The 19,727-nt window shown below is 39.4% G+C and overlaps 1 protein-coding gene across 3 annotated transcripts in view; it reads left to right on the forward strand.

The window, feature by feature from the left end:
- The window catches only part of si:dkey-237i9.1 (SEC14-like protein 1), a 100,229-nt gene that overhangs the window by 12,129 nt on the left and 68,373 nt on the right, over positions 1-19,727 (forward strand). For all 3 annotated transcript variants that reach the window (XM_061880659.1, XM_061880660.1, XM_061880661.1), the window contains one exon: positions 4,103-4,192. In XM_061880659.1, the coding sequence (XP_061736643.1) occupies positions 4,103-4,192 (90 nt within the window). The remainder of the gene's footprint in view (positions 1-4,102; positions 4,193-19,727) is intronic.

Below are 19,727 nucleotides of genomic sequence, written 5' to 3' on the forward strand. Positions count from 1 at the left end.
CCCAACCGATACACAGGCAAGCAGTACATGGCCACCGGATCGGACCGGACCCCCTCCAAGGAAGAGTGGGACATAGGAGAAAAAGAAAAGAAATGGCAGATCAACTGGTCTAAAAAGGGAGTTTATTTAAAGGCTAGAGTATACAAATGAGTTTTAAGGTGAGACTTAAATACTTCTACCGTAAGAGTGTTAAAGTTGTTTATATCACAACCCTCAGTGTAACCTGTATGGCTGTTGAATAAGTATGCCTTGCAGTCTCTGACGTGTGTCGACAGCGGCCGCTTACTACATGCGACCGGCCAGCACGCAGATAGCATGGTGTAAAAACGAGCGCGACGACGTGTATTTAAGGACGTTAAAGGCATTGCCATCACGGCACGCACTCAATATTGTTATCCGGGTGAAAATCAGATATTGTTTGCCCCGGGAGATTTCTATAAGAGGCATCGAAATCCGGGAAAATCGGGGCGGTCGTCAAGTATGCAGCTGAGTCACATCAGAGTGATCAAAGAGCCGCATGCGGCTTCGGAGCCGCGTGTTGCCGACTCCTGCACTAAAACTATGGGAAGTACTATACTTTGACTTTCACAAAGTGCATTATTTTTTAAACATGCCTCAAAACAACAGCTACAAAAACAATGAAGGCACACAGCTTCTGTCCAGAATATACTAGAGTAATAAAGTAAACAATAACATAGTCCTGCTTGAGTGCAAGACTGCCGGGCATACTGTATAACAGGAAATTATAAACTGGGCTCAATCTGCCCTGCTCTAATGTATTTGTATGAGTAACGCAAATGTGCTGCAAGCTAGTGGTGAGTGCTTGAAGTGGTCTAGCAGTCAGTCAGAGCTATTGAAATGCTGCGTTGAGACAGGGCACCTCCGATCACCGCAAGCTGGAAAGTGTGCGCCATGCAGGGCAGACTAGCTACCAAACTCCACCGTAGCTTTTGACATACTGCGTGCGTTGTCCCTGACCACAACGTGGGTTTTCGCCCTGGGGTGGTTTTTGTTGTATTTTTTATTTCTGTGTGGTACAACATTTTTTCGGTGTTTGCTTTTCATCCATCTTCCGCTTGTATTCATCGTGTATCTCCTTATGATTCTTGAAGAGGTGGGAGATCATATCACTCGTATTAAAGTCGTCTTGGTTCCTCCTCGCATAACCAACTTTTTGCAGTCATTGCAAAATGCCAGTTTTTTATCCGTCAGAGACACTTTAAAATAATCCCAAACCATGTCGTTAGTCAGTCACCGAGCAAGCTCGGTTTTTAGCCACGGCTACAGCTCCGGCAACAACACACTCTTGTTGTTGTTATGCTCCGCTGGCGGCGCTTTGATGAGGTCATCAAGCGTCACCAGTAAACTTCTCATGCTGCAGTCGTCAACTCCTGTGTTGTGACTGGGAGACACAACTTCTCTGTACTTCTCCCTACGTCCGTGTTTTACCGGATACGTACCGCTCCGTACAGCGGCGTTTTAAAAACTCATTCATTTTACTTTTTGAAACCGATACTGATCATTTCCGTTGTTACATTTTAAAGCATTTATAGGCCGATAATATTGTCAGTCGGATATTATCAGACATCTTTAGTTACATATAACAAGAACTCAAGCCGATGTTTATTTTTACTACTTTACCTAAATATGCATTGAGGCATTGATGTGAGTTTTATCTGATTACTCAATCGAACAGAATAACCGATAGATTACTCAATTACTAATAATCATTAACCCTACTAGTGTTACTGGTAAACATGGACGTGCAAACTTGTTTTGATAGTAAAGAAAAGTCCTAATATGCGCATGATGCCGACTAATTACTTGCTTGTTTCACTTTAAAGAGCAATAACTAAATTAAAGCTGCAAGCAGTGTTGGTCGGGTCCGCCTTTGGCTGCTGCCCCCGCGACCCAATCCCTGGTTTAAGTCAGACCTACATAGAGGTTTTTGTTTCATGTCTCTACGACATTCCTAACAGAAGTTACAAGCAGTTTTGGCTTTGTTATTTCCCAGGGGGCGCTAGAGCGCCATTTTGATTTTTGGGGTTAGGTTTTTTGTTGGATGGCAATTTTTGCCAGTCCTGATGTGTGTGTAAAATTTGGTGAGTTTTGACGCATGTTCAGGGGGTCAAATTACAAATCGGCGTTTCTGGATGTTGTTGATTAATGGCTTTAACTTGGCATAGTAGAGCTTTAACTTGCACTTTGAAGCATTTTAAGGGGGTCAAATTTCAGCTCAAAGAGGCAAAAATGAAATTTTTTAGGAAACTTTGCGTAGGGGTTCTTTGAAGGGTCATAAAATCAAAACCGGAGCAGTAATCAAAACTTTGTTTGATGGTTTTAACCAGAAGGGTTCAATCTCTCTCCTGTGCGAGTTTAAAGCCGAAACGACAAACGAGATCAGAGGAGATAACATTTGAAAAAAGGTGACGGGTGTTTGCAAAACTTTTATTTTGAAGGTGTAATTATTAACTTTCTGTTGATTTTTGCTGAAGGATGTCAATAATTAAAATATAGGCCTAAGTGAGACCTACATACAAGTTTTTTGTTTCATGTCTTCCCGGAATTCCCATCGGAAGTTACAAGCAGTTTTGTCTGTGTTTTCTTCCTCAAAGCAGTTTTTGCTGTGTTTTGATCAAAAATTGCGCAAGAGCGCAATTTTGAGTTTTTTTTTTTCTTCATTAGATCGCAATTTCTGCCAGTCCTGATGTGTGTGCCAAGTTTGGTGAGTTTTGAAGCATTTTAAGGGGGTCAAATTTCAGCTCAAAGAGGCAAAAATGGAAGTTTTTGCGAAAATTTAGTTTTGAAGGGGTTTTTTCCAACTTCCTGTTGATTTTTGGCCTAGAAGGTAGGATTATGAAATGTAGGTCTAAGTTACACCTACGTGACAGTTTTTGTTTCATGTCTGTACGACATTCCTAACGGAAGTTACAAGCAGTCTGTTTTTCTTTCCTTCCTAGGGGCCGCTACTGCGCAATTTTGATTTTTCTGGTTTGGCTGCCTAATAAGTTGGGAAGGCATGCCAGACCGACGTGTGTGTCAAATTTGGTCAGTTTTGAAGCATGTTAAGGGGGTCAAATTACAGCGCATAGGTGCGGAATAAAGAAAGAAAGAAATAATAATAATAAAACGCACCAGTTTCAATCGGGTCCTTGGCCCATTGCAAAGGACTCCTGTGGAGTGCTTTGCAATGGGCCTGGCGGACCCTAATAACCGATGTGTGTTGTAGTGATTCCTCTATGAACACCGAATGCAGAATGGGTGTAGACCAATAGTGTCTACCAGGATGACTCCACTATATTGCTCTTAGGGCCACATTTCCAGAAGTCTAAGGACCAAGGAGCTGTACTTCTCTCCTCAATATTATTGTTATTTTGAGAACCATAATCCTCTGCAGTGGACATTTGGTTTTGGTTTGGTCCATTTGTTCTTCAGAGTTGTACATAAATACATTCCAACTACATTATTTATGAATAACAATAGTAAGACAAATGTTTCTTTAAAAAACTGTCAAAAAATTAAAGTGCAAATTATGATTCAGCTTCAATACTTTAATCATCATTTTTTGCGATTAAGAAATGAAAATGTGACCATTTCCAGATTTTTGAACTGAAGTCACGCCACGGGCCAGATGAGAATGTCAAGTTGAATAGCACTGGTGATGACAAACAAGGCTTTTGTTGTGTTTTTAACAAAGCGTTAGGTTAATCATAGCACAAGATCAACCTAAACCTACGCGGGTAGCTCTACCTGATCCGCGATCAGCAGAAACATACGGCAAAACAACTTTAACACGCAAAAACAAAAGACATGAATAAATACCTTCCGTTGTGTTTACTTTAGGTCAATACTCATTATACAATGATACACTTGGGTCGTCATCACCTGTTGTACAACCAGCTGAAACTGCAAAGATGTAATTATGTACCATAGCCTACCATACCACCTTTATGTATAAAGCCCTTTATAAGACAAACCACAGTTGAAAAACAAAGGGAACTCGTTTCACAGCTCTTGTGAGGCCAAGACTATCAGATTCAATCTTGCGTCATCTCGTGTTCGTCTTGTTTACCCTTTTTTTTTTTTCCCCTTTTCTTTTCAGGTGGTTAATGTCACTGTAGTTCCAAACATGGTGCAGAAATACCAGTCGCCTGTGCGGGTGTACAAGTACCCCTTTGAGCTGGTGATGTCGGTAAGTTTCTTAAGCCTGATTGTCCTTCCTTTCCTTCTTTCTGTGTGGAGTTTGCATGTTCTCCCCTGCGGGTACTCCGGCTTCCTCCCACCTCAAAAGACGTGCACCTAGGGATAGGTTGATTGGCAACAACGTTCCCTCTAAGGTGCGCGCCTGTGCAATTGCGCACTGCTCACGCGTCCTCTGCCCACGGCAATTCTAGTAATAAAAACTTTTTCATCAACTTTTAATCAGAAGGGTTCAATCTTTCTCCTGTGGTAGTTTGAAGCCGACACGACAAACGCGCTAAGAGGAGATAATGTTTGAAAAAAGGTGACCGGTTTTTACCAAACTTTTGTTTTGAAGGTGGAATTGCAAGCTTCCTGTTGATTTTTGCAGGGAGTTGTCAATCTATGAAATGTAGGTCTAAGTGAGACCTACATAGACATTCATACTGGAAGTTACAGGCAGTTTTGTCTGTGTTTTCTTCCTAGGAGCAGTTTTGTCTGTGTTTTATTCCTAGGGCGCGTTAGAGGGCAATTTTTTCGCCAGTCCTGATGTGTGTGTCCAGTTTGGTGAGTTTTGAAGCATATTAAAGGGGAACATTATCACCAGACCTATGTAAGCTTCAATATATACCTTGATGTTGCAGAAAAAAGACCATATATTTTTTTAACCAATTTCCGAACTCTAAATGGGTGAATTTTGGCGAATTAAACGCCTTTCTATTGTTCGCACTCAGAGCGAATAATAGGTAGTCAATCCGCCATTTCCTCAAACACATTACAAACACCAAGTCAAATCAGCTCTGTTATTTTCCGTTTTTTCTACTGTTTTCCCTACCTTGGAGACATCATGCCTCGTCGGTGTCTTGTCGGAGGGTGTAACAACACGATCAGGGACGGATTCAAGTTGTCTTACGTGGAGTGTACATCGATTAGCACGGCATGCTAATCGATGCTAACATGCTATTTAGGATAGCTGTATGTACATTTGTAGCTATATTTGCATCCATCCTTTCCTTCCACCCACATTTGATGCCAAACAAACACTTACCAATCAACGGATTTAAGTTGCTCCAGTGTCACAAGATGCGAAAGTCCCGATCGTTTGGTCTGCACATTTTACCGCCGATGCTAAGGCAGACGTGGCACAGAGATGTGTGGATATCCTGCAGATGCATTTCCAACGATAAAGTCAACAAAATCACAAAGGTGAGTTTTGTTGATGTTATTGACTTGTGTGCTAATCAGACATATTTGGTCGCGGAATGACTGCCAGCTAATCGATGCTAACATGCTATTTAGGCTAGCTATATGTACATTTGTAGCTATATTTGCATCCAGCGTTTCCCTCCACCCACATTTAATGCCAAACAAACACTTACCAATCGATGGATTTAAGTTGCTCCTGCACATTTTACCGGCGATGCTAAGGCAGACATGGCGCAGAGATGTATGGATATCCTGCGACACTCAATCGTTGGTTAGGAGGCGATCGCCGAATAGCGTCAATGCTATTCGCTCAATTGCTTCAGGTTCTTCTTCAATTTCGTTTTCGCTATCTGCCTCCATACTCCAACCATTACATGCGTAATCTGTTGAATCGCTTAAACCGCTGAAATCTGAGTCTGAATCCGAGCTAATGTCGCTATATCTTGCTGTGCTATCTGCCATGTTTGTTTGTATTGGCATCACTGGATGATGTCACAGGAAAATGGACGGTGGCTTCACAGATATCAGGCACTTTAAAGCCTTTTTTTGGAATATTCCGTGATGGGTATAATTTAGAAAAAACTTCGAAAAATAAAATAAGCCCCTGGGAACTGATTTTTATTAGTTTTAACCCTTCTGAAATTGTGATAATGTTCCCCTTTAAGGGGGTCAAATTACAGCTCAAAGAGGCAAAGGTGAGTGTTTTTAAGGGGGAATTGCAAACTTCCTCTTGATTTTTGCTGAAGGATGTCAGTGTATGAAATTTAGGTCTAAGTGAGACCTACATAGAGGTTTTTGTTTCATGTCGCTACGACATTCCTACTGGAAGTTAAAGGCAGTTTTGTTTGTGTTTTCTTCCTAGGGGGCGCTAGAGCGCAATTTTTAGTTTTGGGGTTAGGTTTTTTGATTAAATCGCAATGTTAGCCAGTCCTGATGTGTGTGTCAAATTTGGTGAGTTTTGAAGCATGTTAAGGGGGTCGAATTACAGCTCAAAGCTGCAGAATAATAATAAAGAAAGAAAGAAAGAATAAAACGCTAGAAATTCAATAGGGTCCTCTATCCCAAAGGGACATTCGGTCCCTAAAAATAAGCAATTTTCAAAGTGACTGACTACAAGAGGCCACGGAGGCAACAGTTTTCATTATCACTGTTCAATTATTGTAACGTCTGTCGAGACGCTTTAAGGAGGACAAGAATTCCATTGATCACTTTATTGAGCAAAACTCTTTATAAACCCATGACCAAAAACATCGCTAAACAATTTCCATTTAGCAAAGCGGGTCATTTTCTGTCGTACAAAGCAGACCAAAACCAACTTGTTTTTTTTCATACGGTGTTGATGTGGAAATGGTTGCTTGCGCATTTTGTTGGTGTGGCACTGAACAGAAATGTTGACATGCAGAGTTTCAAGCACTCTTCATTCTCTAGCAGGTGACTTTTCAAATGATAGTACATATTAGCAGTAATGCTACTTTTTGCAGCAACGCTTTTGCCCTACACTTGACAAATTACGGTTGTTTGTTCGACATATTCCCGCTTGAAGCCAAACCACAGCCAGACGATGTTGACGTGCGGAGTTTCAAGCACTCCTTTTTCTTTAGCGGGTGACTTTTCAAATGATGCTACATTGATAGATAGATAGATAGATAGGTAGTACTTTATTGATTCCTTCAGTAGAGTTCCTTTGGAAAAATAAAAATTCCAGCAGCAGTGTACGCAGTTGAGATCAGTTTAAAAAAAAGTAAAAAGTAAATGATGGGGGTTTAAATGGAAACAAAATAGAGAAATATTACAATACGAATAAAAAATAAAAAGCAACAATGGGAATACAAATATAACAGTCAAATATAACAAGACAAAGTAGGCAGTAGTGACCATGTTATGAAAACGTATTGCACTGTTATTGTTTTGCATCCCCTGTCATCCTAGTACCCCTCCGCCCCCCGCCCCAGAGAGGAGTTGTACAGTCTAATGGAGTGTGGGACAAAGGAGTTTTTGAATCTATTAGTCCTGCACTTGGGATGAAGCAGTCTAGCACTGAACAGGCTCCTCTGGCTACTGATAACGCTATGCAGAGGGTGACTGGCATCATCCAGGATGCTCACTAGTTTGTCAACAGTCCTCTTCTCTGCCACCGTCACCAGTGAGTCCAGTTTCATTCCCATTGTAGAACCGGCCCGCCTGATCAGTTTCTCAAGTCTGGAGCTGTCCTTCTTAGATGTACTGCCCCCCCAGCACACTACCATGTAGAACAGAACCCTGGCAACCACAGACTGGTAGTACATCCGATAGTACATTGGCGGTGGAGCTACTTTTTGTAGCAATGCTTTTGCTGCATATTTGTTCAGCATCTTCCCGCTTGAAGCCAAACCACCGCCAAAGGATGGGCCCCTTGCTTTTTTTCTTAGGAATTAATTCTTCCTCCATTTGTTACCAGATTCACACCTTCTTTCTCTCGTATTATTACTCGCACTACAGCTAACGTTACCCATGCCGCTACCTCTCAGCTCCGCGAGGGAGTATACGTATGTGACGTATGTAAGATGCTTGTTTTATGTCTCTGTGAGAAGCAGAGACAAGAAAGAGTGAGGAGAGCATGTAGTGTAATGCCCGCAGTTAAAAGCAACTGCGTTAGAAAGTATACTCCAATATCACGACAGTCATTTTCTATTTTGCACATGGACAAACCCGCGATATATCAAGTATATTCGATATCGCCCAGGCCCAGTCCCTGGTGTGTGAATGTGAGTGTGAATGTTGTCTATATGTGTTGGCTCTGTGATGAAGTGGAAACTGCCCAAATGCAACTGAGATAGGCTCCAGCACCCCCCGTGACCCTGAACGGGACAAGCGGTAGAAAATTGATGCATATATGTAAGTTATCCTTAAATTACTTCTGATTTAACTTGCCTGGTCCAATCCATGCTGCTGTTCAGCACGGGAATCGAACCGGAGTCCACCCGAATTAGAGTGTGAGCGTGCCAGGTCCCGACCTAAAATCCCGAGCTGTCAACTTGGTGTCAAGCACAAAGTCTTAAGGTGTTAGGGACTAATTAAAGGCCTACTGAAATGAGATTTTCTTATTTAAACGGGGATAGCAGGTCCATTCTATGTGTCATACTTGATCATTTTGCCATATTGCCATATTTTTGCTGAAAGGATTTAGTAGAGAACATCGACGATAAAGTTCGCAACTTTTGGTCGCTAATAAAAAAGCCTTGCCTTTACCGGAAGTAGCAGACAATGTGCGCGTGACGTCACGGGTTGTAGGGCTCCTCACATCCTCACATTGTTTATAATCATAGCCCCCAGCAGCAAGAGTTATTCGGACCGAGAAAGCGACAATTTCCCCATTAATTTGAGCGAGGATGAAAGATCCGTGAATGAGGAAAGTTAGAGTGAAGCACAAAAAAAGAAAGAAAAGGCGGCGGCAGTGGGGCCGTTTCAGATGTAATTAGACACATTTGCTAGGATCATTCTGGTAGATCCCTTATCTGCTTATTGTTTTAATAGTGTTTTAGTGAGATTGTAAAGTCATACCTGAAAGTCGGATGGCTGTAGTGAACGCCAGTGTCTCTGAGAGAAGTAGAGGAGCCGAGATCACAGCTGCCTTTTTGAGCTGCAGGAGGCGGTCACATAATCCACTGAAGTCTCCGGTAAGAGCTGACTTAATATCACATTTTTCCCATCCAAAAACTTGCTGGTTGACGTAAAGAAACATGTTCGCTTGACCGCTCTGTGTTAAAGCTTCACAACGGTTGCTAAAGGCAGCTGCAATCCACCGCTTTCCACCAACAGCATCATTCTTTATAGTCTCCATTATTAATTGAACAAATTGCAAAAGATTCAGCAACACGGATGTCCAAATTACTGTGTAATTATGCGCTACAACCCGAGACGTCACAAACACGCGTCATCATTCCACGACGTTTTCAACAAGAAACTACGCGGGAAATTTAAAATTGTAATTTAGTAAACTAAACCGGCCGTATTGGCATGTGTTGCAATGTTAAGATTACATCATTGATATATAAACTATCGCATTGCGTGGTCGGTAGTAGTGAGTTTCAGTAGGGCTTTATAATGCAATTACATTTAATTAAAAGTTCTTTACGCTTTCTTCATTTGAATCACTAAGGAGTCAGTGACCGTTCTTCAGGCGTATCTTTTTTGGTAGAGCATTAAGTTTCTAGACGTGGTGCTCTATTTAGATTAAATAAGCTTCCTATGCTGACAAGCGGGATGATGCCGGAAGACTAAATCTCCTTAGTGCAGGCAAGATTGAGCACTGGCCAAACAGCCGGTAGCTATGAATAGAAGGCTAACAGGCAGCTTGTTGTACAGCTGAAAAAAAACAAAAAAGGCACTTGTTGGTAATATGAAAATGATTTTTACCTTTGCAACCTCATTATACTATTGGCTAAGTTTTATATTCATAAATGTAAGTTTCTCAATACCCGACCTGTTTTCAGTGCCTTTAAAAAATATTTAAAACTCTACATTAAAACTCTTCACCTCTAACAACCAAAAAGCTGTGAAAACGACGATGCTGTGTTTCAAATTAAAGTTATTTACTGAGATTGAGTGAGCCTATGGCTTTGCACTTTATTTTATATATATATATATATATATATATATATATATTTTTTTTTTTTTTTATATACCCAAGTAAAAGTAAAAGTATGTTGCATTAAAACTACTCTTAGAAGTACAATTTATCCCAAAAGTTACTCAAGTAATCAAATCAACTTTATTTATAAAGCACATTTAACATTTACCACAGGGGTAGCCAAAGTGTTGTACAATGGGCAGGTTAAAATATAATACAAAAACCAAGCAAACAACACAACACAAACAGAACATGATAAAAAATAAATAAATAAAACATAAAAACAGGCTCACAGCAGGTGTATAATGGGGCGCCATTGCAGGATGGATATCACTCAGTGTTAAAAGCCAAGGAATAAAAGTATGTTTTTAAGAGAGATTTAAAAGCAGGAAGAGAGGAGGCTTGTCTAACACTCAGAGGTAGGTCATTCCAGAGCTTGGGAGCAGCAACAGCGAAAGCTCTGTCACCTCTCAAGTAGATGTAACGGAGTAAATGTAGTGCGTTACTACCCACCTCTGGAAATATGTGTAGGATTTATAAGCTGCAGGTGACCCACAGCACACAGCATACTTTTTGGCACATTTGTTTTTTAAAGTAGGGTGTAGGGCTGGGCGATATATCGATATACTCAATATATTGCGGGTTCTCACAGAGACTTAAAACAAGCGCACCTTCTTACATACATCACGCGTGCAACGTCACAAGCTCTCGCGGAGCAGAGAGGTAGCGACATGGTAACATTAACTGTGATGCTAACGGTGAGGTGCGAGTGGTAATACGAGAGAAAGAAGGTGCAAATCTGGTAACAAATGAAGGAAGAATTATTTCCCATCGTCTGGCGGTGGTTTGACTTCAAGCGGGAAGATGTTGAACAATTATGCGGCAAAAGCGTTGCTACAAAAAGTAGCACCACTGCTAATGTAGCATCATTTGAAAAGTCACCCAGTAGGGAATAAGGAGTGCTTGAAACTCCGCATGTCAACCTCTCCGGCCGGTGCCACACCAGCAAAATGCCAAAGCAAATATTTCCAGATCAACACCGTGAAAAAAATAGTCAACAGGAGGAGATAACATCCGCAGTAACTTACCACATAGTGAAGGACATACAATATCTGATGTCCTATTATGCAGCTAATTTTTATTTGACACTTATTGAAATATCTTGTGTGACATCATGCACAAAAGTGCACTTTATTTGTTTTAAACTATTCTAGTGGCGTTCTGTACAAAAAGTACACTTTAATTTAGTGTTGTTTTGATGTGTCATCTTAGTGACATCATGCACAAAAGTGCACGTTGTTGTAAACTTCTGGTGGCGTTCTGTACAAAAAGTACACTTTAGTGTTGTTTTGATGTGTCATCTTAGTGACATCATGCACTAAAGTGCACTTTATTTGTTTTAAACTATTGTAGTGGCTTTCTGTACAAAAAGTGCACTTTAATTTAGTGTTGTTTTGGTATGTCATCTTAGTGACATCATGCACAAAAGTGCACTTTGTTTTAAACTATTGTAGTGGCGTTCTGTACAAAAAATGCACTTTAATTTTGTGTTGTTTCGATATGTCATCTTAGTGACATCATGCACAAAAGTGCACTTTGTTTTAAACTATTGTAGTGGCGTTCTGTACAAAAAGTGCACTTTAATTTAGTGTTGTTTCGATATGTCATCTTAGGGACATCATGCACAAAAGTGCACTTTGTTTTAAACTATTCTAGTGGCGTTCTGTACAAACAGTATACCTTAGTGTTGTTTTGATGTGTCATCTTAGTGACATCATGCACAAAAGTGCACTTTGTTTTAAACTATTCTGGTGGCGTTCTGTACAAAAAGTACACTTTAGTGTTGTTTTGATGTGTCATTTTAGTGACATCATGCACAAAAGTGCACTTTATTTGTTTTAAAGTATTGTAGTGGCGTTCTCTACAAAAAGTGCACTTTAATTTAGTGTTGTTTTGATATGTCATCTTAGTGACATCATGCACAAAAGTGCACTTTGTTTTAAGCTATTCTAGTGGCGTTCTGTACAAAAAGTGCACCTTAGTGTTGTTTTGATGTGTCATCTTAGTGACATCATGCACAAAAGTGCACTTTATTTGTTTTAAACTATTGTAGTGGCTTTCTGTACAAAAAGTGCACTTTAATTTAGTGTTGTTTTGAAAAGTCATCTTAGTGACATCATGCACAAAAGTGCACTTTGTTTTAAACTATTGTAGTGGCGTTCTGTACAAAAAGTGCACTTTAATTTAGTGTTGTTTCGATATGTCATCTTAGTGACATCATGCACAAAAGTGCACTTTGTTTTAAACTATTCTGGTGGCGTTCTGTACAAAAAGTACACCTTAGTGTTGTTTTGATGTGTCATCTTATTGACATCATGCACAAAAGTGCACTTTATTTGTTTTAAACTATTGTAGTGGCGTTCTGTACAAAAAGTGCACTTTAATTTAGTGTTGTTTTGATGTGTCATCTTAGCGACATCATGCACAAAAGTGCACTTTGTTTTAAACTATTGTAGTGGCGTTCTGTACAAAAAGTGCACTTTAATTTAGTGTTGTTTTGATATGTCATCTTAGTGAAATCATGCACAAAAGTGCACTTTATTTGTTTTAAACTATTGTAGTGGTTTTCTGTACAAAAAGTGCACTTTAATTTAGTGTTGTTTTGATATGTCATCTTAGTGACATCATGCACAAAAGTGCACTTTGTTTTAAACTATTGTAGTGGCGTTCTGTACAAAAAGTGCACTTTAGTGTTGTTTTGATGTGTCATCTTAGTGACATCATGCACAAAAGTGCACTTTATTTGTTTTAAACTATTGTAGTGGCTTTCTGTACAAAAAGTGCACTTTAATTTAGTGTTGTTTTGAAAGGTCATCTTAGTGACATCATGCACAAAAGTACACTTTGTTTTAAACTATTGTAGTGGCGTTCTGTACAAAAAGTGCACTTTAATTTAGTGTTGTTTTGATGTGTCATCTTAGTGACATTGCACAAAAGTGCACTTTGTTTTAAACTATTCTGGTGGCGTTCTGTACAAAAAGTACACTTTAGTGTTGTTTTGATGTGTCATCTTAGTGACATCATGCACAAAAGTGCACATTATCTGTTTTAAACTATTGTAGTGGTTTTCTGTACAAAAAGTGCCCTTTAATTTAGTGTTGTTTTGATATGTCATCTTAGTGACATCATGCACAAAAGTGCACTTTGTTTTAAGCTATTCTAGTGGCGTTCTGTACAAAAAGTGCACCTTAGTGTTGTTTTGATGTGTCATCTTAGTGACATCATGCACAAAAGTGCACTTTATTTGTTTTAAACTATTGTAGTGGCTTTCTGTACAAAAAGTGCACTTTAATTTAGTGTTGATTTGAAAAGTCATCTTAGTGACATCATGCACAAAAGTGCACTTTGTTTTAAACTATTGTAGTGGCGTTCTGTACAAAAAGTGCACTTTAATTTAGTGTTGTTTTGATATGTCATCTTAGTGACATCATGCACAAAAGTGCACTTTGTTTTAAACTATTCTGGTGGCGTTCTGTACAAAAAGTACACCTTAGTGTTGTTTTGATGTGTCATCTTATTGACATCATGCACAAAAGTGCACTTTATTTGTTTTAAACTACTGTAGTGGCGTTCTGTACAAAAAGTGCACTTTAATTTAGTGTTGTTTTGATGTGTCATCTTAGCGACATCATGCACAAAAGTGCACTTTGTTTTAAACTATTGTAGTGGCGTTCTGTACAAAAAGTGCACTTTAATTTAGTGTTGTTTTGATATGTCATCTTAGTGAAATCATGCACAAAAGTGCACTTTATTTGTTTTAAACTATTGTAGTGGTTTTCTGTACAAAAAGTGCACTTTAATTTAGTGTTGTTTTGATATGTCATCTTAGTGACATCATGCACAAAAGTGCACTTTGTTTTAAACTATTGTAGTGGCGTTCTGTACAAAAAGTGCACTTTAGTGTTGTTTTGATGTGTCATCTTAGTGACATCATGCACAAAAGTGCACTTTATTTGTTTTAAACTATTCTAGTGGAGTTCTGTACAAAAAGTACACTTTAGTGTTGTTTTGATGTGTCATCTTAGTGACATCATGCACAAAAGTCCACTTTATTTGTTTTAAACTATTGTAGTGGTTTTCTGTACAGATTGTGCACTTTAATGTAGTGTTGTTTTTATGATGTCATCTTAGTGACATCATGCACAAAAGTGCACTTTGTTTTAAACTATTGTAGTGGCGTTCTGTACAAAAAGTGCACTTTAATTTAGTGTTGTTTTGATATGTCATCTTAGAGACATGATGCACAAAAGTGCACTTTGTTTTAAACTATTTTAGTGGAGTTCTGTACAAAAAGTACACTTTAGTGTTGTTTTGATGTGTCATCTTAGTGACATCATGCACAAAAGTGCACTTTAATTTAGTGTTGTTTTGATATGTCATTTTAGTGACATCATGCACAAAAGTGCACTGATACCTTGTTTTAAAATGTCTCCGACAATCTTGGACTTTCTTTATTGAAATTACATGAATGTTTTTTTTTACCACTGCTTGATAGCTGTTTAATAAATACAGTTTTGGTAAGTTGACTTAGTTGTGATTTCCCTCTCTTCATGAAAGTTTAAAAGTAGCATATATTAATGCGGTATGAATAATAATGTTTTAATGTAGACACATAGAATCATCACACTGCTGTGATTATATGCATCAAGTGTTCATTCAAGGCTAAGTCAAAATATGGAGATATATATGGTGTATCGTGACATGGCCTAAAAATATCGAGATGTTAATAAAAGGCCATATCGCTCAGCCCTAGTAGGGTGTGTAATTGTTTTATGGTAAACGTAGTGCATCACACTCCTTGCTGGCTGCTATTATTGCAACATTACTTACAGTAAATAAAGTGTGTTCCTATTCTCTTGAGCAGTTAGTGCTTGGTAATGCTTGTGCAACATTGTACATCTGTGGTAAACCACAATCTAACCAATGTTCTCTTCATTACATGTGTGCTGCTGCCCTTGTGGAGTCAGTTTCTGTGAATTCTTTTTTTTTTTCAACACAGAATAATGTACAGAACATTCTTCTTAGCAGAGTAAATCTTTACTACAATATTGGTTAGAAATGTCAGTTAATGGCTTTTTTGCTGATATCCGATATTTCGATATTGTCCAACTCTTATTTACAGATTCAACCGATACCGATATATACAGTCGGGGAATTAACACATTATTATGCCTAATTTTGTTGTGATGCCCCGCTGGATGCATTAAACAATGTAACAAGGTTTTCCAAAATAAATTAATCAAAAATGCCATATTTATTATTGAAGTCACAAACTGCATTTTTTTTAAACATGCCTCAAAACAGCAGCTTGGAATTTGGGACATGCTCTCCCTGAGAGAGCATGAGGAGTATGTTGTAGTGTCCTGGAAGAGTTAGTGCTGCAAGGGATTGTGGGTATTTGTTCTGTTGTGTTTATGTTGTGTTACCGTGCGGATGTTCTACCGAATTGTGTTTGTCATTCTTGTTTTACTTTTAAATTTTACTTTTTGAAACCAATACCGATAATTTCGATATTACATTTAAAAGTTTTTATCGGCTGGTAATATCGGCAGTGCGATATTATCGGACATCTCTACTTATTATTTTTTTTACCTTTAAATAGTAGGATTAAAAATGTTTTAAATGTATAATCGGACATGGTTCTGGGTTCTTATGGGTTAATATTTCCAAATACAGCACTTCCATATGTTCTTATGTATCAGAAGCAGTGATGACTTTACTGTATGTTTTCCCAAGAGTCATCAAGAAGATATATTTACTACAGTTGAAAGCAAAAAAAAAACATTTGTATGTTTGGTGTGGGTTCACAGTTTGGCGCATATTTGTAACAGTGTTAAAGTTGTTTATACGGCCACCCTCAGTGTGACCTGTATGGCTGTTGACCAAGTATGATTGAATTCACTTATTTATGTCAAAAGCCGTAGAAAATGTGTGACTGGGTCGACACTTAAAGGCAGTGCCTTTAAGGCACTCCCCCAATATTGTTGTCTGGGTGGAAATCGGGAGAAATTCGGGGGAATGGTTGCCCTGGGAGATCTTCGGGAGGGGCACTGAAATATGGGAGTCTCCTGGGAAAATCGGGAGGGTTGGCAAGTATGACTGGGAGACGCAACTGCTCTGTACTTCTCCATACGTCAGTGTACCACTCTGTACAGCGGCGTTTTAAAAAGTCATAAATTTTACTTTTTGAAACCAATACCGATAATTTCCAATTTACATTTTAAAAAGCATTTATCATCCGATAATATCGGCAGTCTGATATTATCGGATATCTCTACTTGCTCCATTGTAAGCGGACTTTTAATTGCATTTATTCAATATTCAGAGTGCATATATAAAAAATAACATCCATCGTCAAGTCTCTCATAATGATTCGGAACGATAGGCAAAATTCCCCAAAAAGTGCAGTTGTACATCATACATTTAGCTTAAAACGTCACCCTTCAGCGGTCTTTTACAGGGGCTTCGTATTACCGGAAATCAATTAAAGATTGATTTGGGAGATTTTTTTAAATGTCTTGTCTTTATCTCAATCTTGACCCAGAATAATTTTGATTAGGTCAAAAGAGATAAACAAGAGCACAGATACTTTTTCCCCTGTGTAACAAAAGCGTGAACTTGTGTAATCTAGGATTCTAATAGCTCCTAAAAGGACAAGGTTTCATCCAGAAGAATTCTTGCTGCTGGGGCGCTAATTAATTCAAAACCTCTTCTCACTCCTGCGCTTACCAAAGGCATGCCGTAAAAGTAAGCATGCGCTAATTATTTTAAAACCTCTTCTCACTCTGGCACTTAGCAAAGGTATGCAATAAAAATTTGAGTGTGATGTAAGCTTGGACCTTAAATCCTACTGAATAGCTCTTAATCGTCTTCCTTTTATGCGATTTCAAATTACCGGTATTGAAATCAGCCTCCTTCATTTTGAAAATTATGACAGGGGAAGTGTCACGAGTGACGTCACAAGTTTGACCAGGCGGTAATACTAAGCATGAACTAATTACTTTGGGAAGCGAGTTTGACCCGGCAGTAATTCAAGCCAGGCGCGTACTATATGCCCTGCGGCAATTCAAGGAAATACGATATTCAGTACAAGACAAATGTTTGTACACCTTCTCATTCAATTAGGGCTAGGCAATATATCAAATATTCTCGATTTATCACGGGTTTGTCTCTACGATATAAAAAATGACTATATTGTGATAGAGTGTACGTTCTCACTCAGTTGCTTTTAGCTGCGGGCATTACACTACAGGCTCTTCTCACTCTTTCTTGTCTCTCCTTCTCACAGACATAAAACACGCGCACCTTCTTACATACGTCACATACTGTCACACGTGCAAAGTTATACGCCCTCGCGGAGCAAAGAGCTAGCGGAATGGGTAAAGTTAACTGGTGCAAGCGCAGCGGTGCGAGTGGAAATACGAGAGAAAGAAGGTGCGAATGTGGTAACAAATAGAGGAAGAAGAATTATTTCTCAAGAAAAACGTCTGCCGGTGGTTTGGCTTCAAGCGGGAAGATGTTGAACAGACAACCGTAATAAGTCAAGTATGCGGCAAAAACGTTGCTACAAAAAGAAGCGGCAGTACTAATTTGTATCATCATTTGAAAAGTCACCCGCACGATAATGAAGAGTGCGTGAAACTCCGCATGTCAACATCTCCATCAAAATGCACTGACCCAATTAAGCCTGGCGTCTTCCATTTCCAGATCAACACCGTATGAAAAAAAATAGTCAACAACAGATGGAGATAGCATCCGCAGATAGAGTATGAAACACTTCTTCTCTACTGGAATGCCACACGCTGACAGTAACACTAACTTAGTGGTTTTATTAAGAAATAATACAACGTGAAGTGTAGTCGCACTGCCAACACGTTGAAATAAACGGAAATGCTGATTATCGGTCCTGCTAGACACCGAACTCTATTTAATAATACAACTCTAACATTTGACAACCAAACAATTAAACAAGGCGACACGGTAAAGAATCTGGGTATTATCTTCGACCCAACTCTCTCCTTTGAGGCACACATTAAAAGCGTTACTAAAAGGGCCTTCTTTCATCTTCGTAATATCGCTAAAATTCGCTCCATTCTGTCCACTAAAGATGCTGAGATCATTATCCATGCGTTTGTTACATCTCGCCTCGACTACTGTAACGTATTATTTTTGGGTATCCCCATGTCTAGCATTAAAAGATTACAGTTGGTACAAAATGCGGCTGCTAGACTTTTGACAAGAACAAGAAAGTTTGATCACATTACGCCTGTACTGGCTCACCTGCACTGGCTTCCTGTGCACTTAAGATGTGACTTTAAGGTTTTACTACTTACGTATAAAATACTTCACGGTCTAGCTCCATCCTATCTTGCCGATTGTATTGTACCATATGTCCCGGCAAGAAATCTGCGTTCAAAGGACTCCGGCTTATTAGTGATTCCCAAAGCCCAAAAAAAGTCTGCGGGTTATAGAGCGTTTTCATTTCGGGCTCCAGTACTCTGGAATGCCCTCCCGGTAACAGTTCGAGATGCCACCTCAGTAGAAGCATTTAAGTCTCACCTTAAAACTCATTTGTATACTCTAGCCTTTAAATAGACTCCCTTTTTAGACCAGTTGATCTGCCGTTTCTTTTTTTTTTTCTTCTATGTCCCACTCTTCCTTGTGGAAGGGGTCCGGTCCGATCCGGTGGCCATGTACTGCTTGCCTGTGTATCGGCTGGGGACATCTCTGCGCTGCTGATCCGCCTCCGCTTGGGATGGTTTCCTGCTGGCTCCGCTGTGAACGGGACTCTCGCTGCTGTGTTGGATCTGCTTTGGACTGGACTCTCGCGGCTGTGTTGGATCCATTATAGATTGAACGTTCACAGTATCATGTTAGACCCGCTCGACATCCATTGCTTTCCTCCTCTCCAAGGGTCTCATAGTCATCATTGTCACCGACGTCCCACTGGGTCATTATTGTCACCGATGTCCCACTGGGTGTGAGTTTTCCTTGCCCTTATGTGGGCCTAGCGAGGATGTCGTAGTGGTTTGTGCAGCCCTTTGAAACACTAGTGATTTAGGGCTATATAAGTAAACATTTATTGATTGATTGATTGAAATATGACCATTCAATAATAATATGTAATTAGGATTTTTTGAAGTACAGCAATTTTATTCATATAGCACTCTTTTAATTCTTTGGGCCTTTTGTTTATTTCAGGGACATTAAAGAGTACAAAAGTGCTTGCTTTCCCCTTCAGGCACTGAAGTCTACACTCTCGTTTCAATAACAGGAAATATTGTCGCTGCTGATGCTAACATAATCTGCTTTTGTTCTATAGTCGTTTCTCAGGGGAGACGCAAAGGAATGTCCAACAACACCACTCCTCGCTCTCTTGATTCAGGCCCGAAGGCCCAATTCTTGTTGGAACATTTGAGAAGAGCAGTGACCTTCAGCAATCACAAAAACGAATAGAACAAACGAGTGGAATTAAAACAACTATTGGATTTAGCACTTTAGTTTGGTATGTGTTGCAGAGAGGCATTTTGACAGTTTAGAAGAGGTTCCAACACCTGAAGACAAATGATCCCCCGCTGCTTTTGTTAGGTTTACTTTCTAACAAAGAGAATGTACCTTCTAACAAAGAGAATGTATATGGGTCAATCAATCAATCACTGTTTACTTATATAGC

The sequence above is a fragment of the Nerophis ophidion genome, linkage group LG20 (genome assembly GCF_033978795.1).
Source record: "Nerophis ophidion isolate RoL-2023_Sa linkage group LG20, RoL_Noph_v1.0, whole genome shotgun sequence".
NCBI classification, from domain to species: domain Eukaryota; kingdom Metazoa; phylum Chordata; class Actinopteri; order Syngnathiformes; family Syngnathidae; genus Nerophis; species Nerophis ophidion.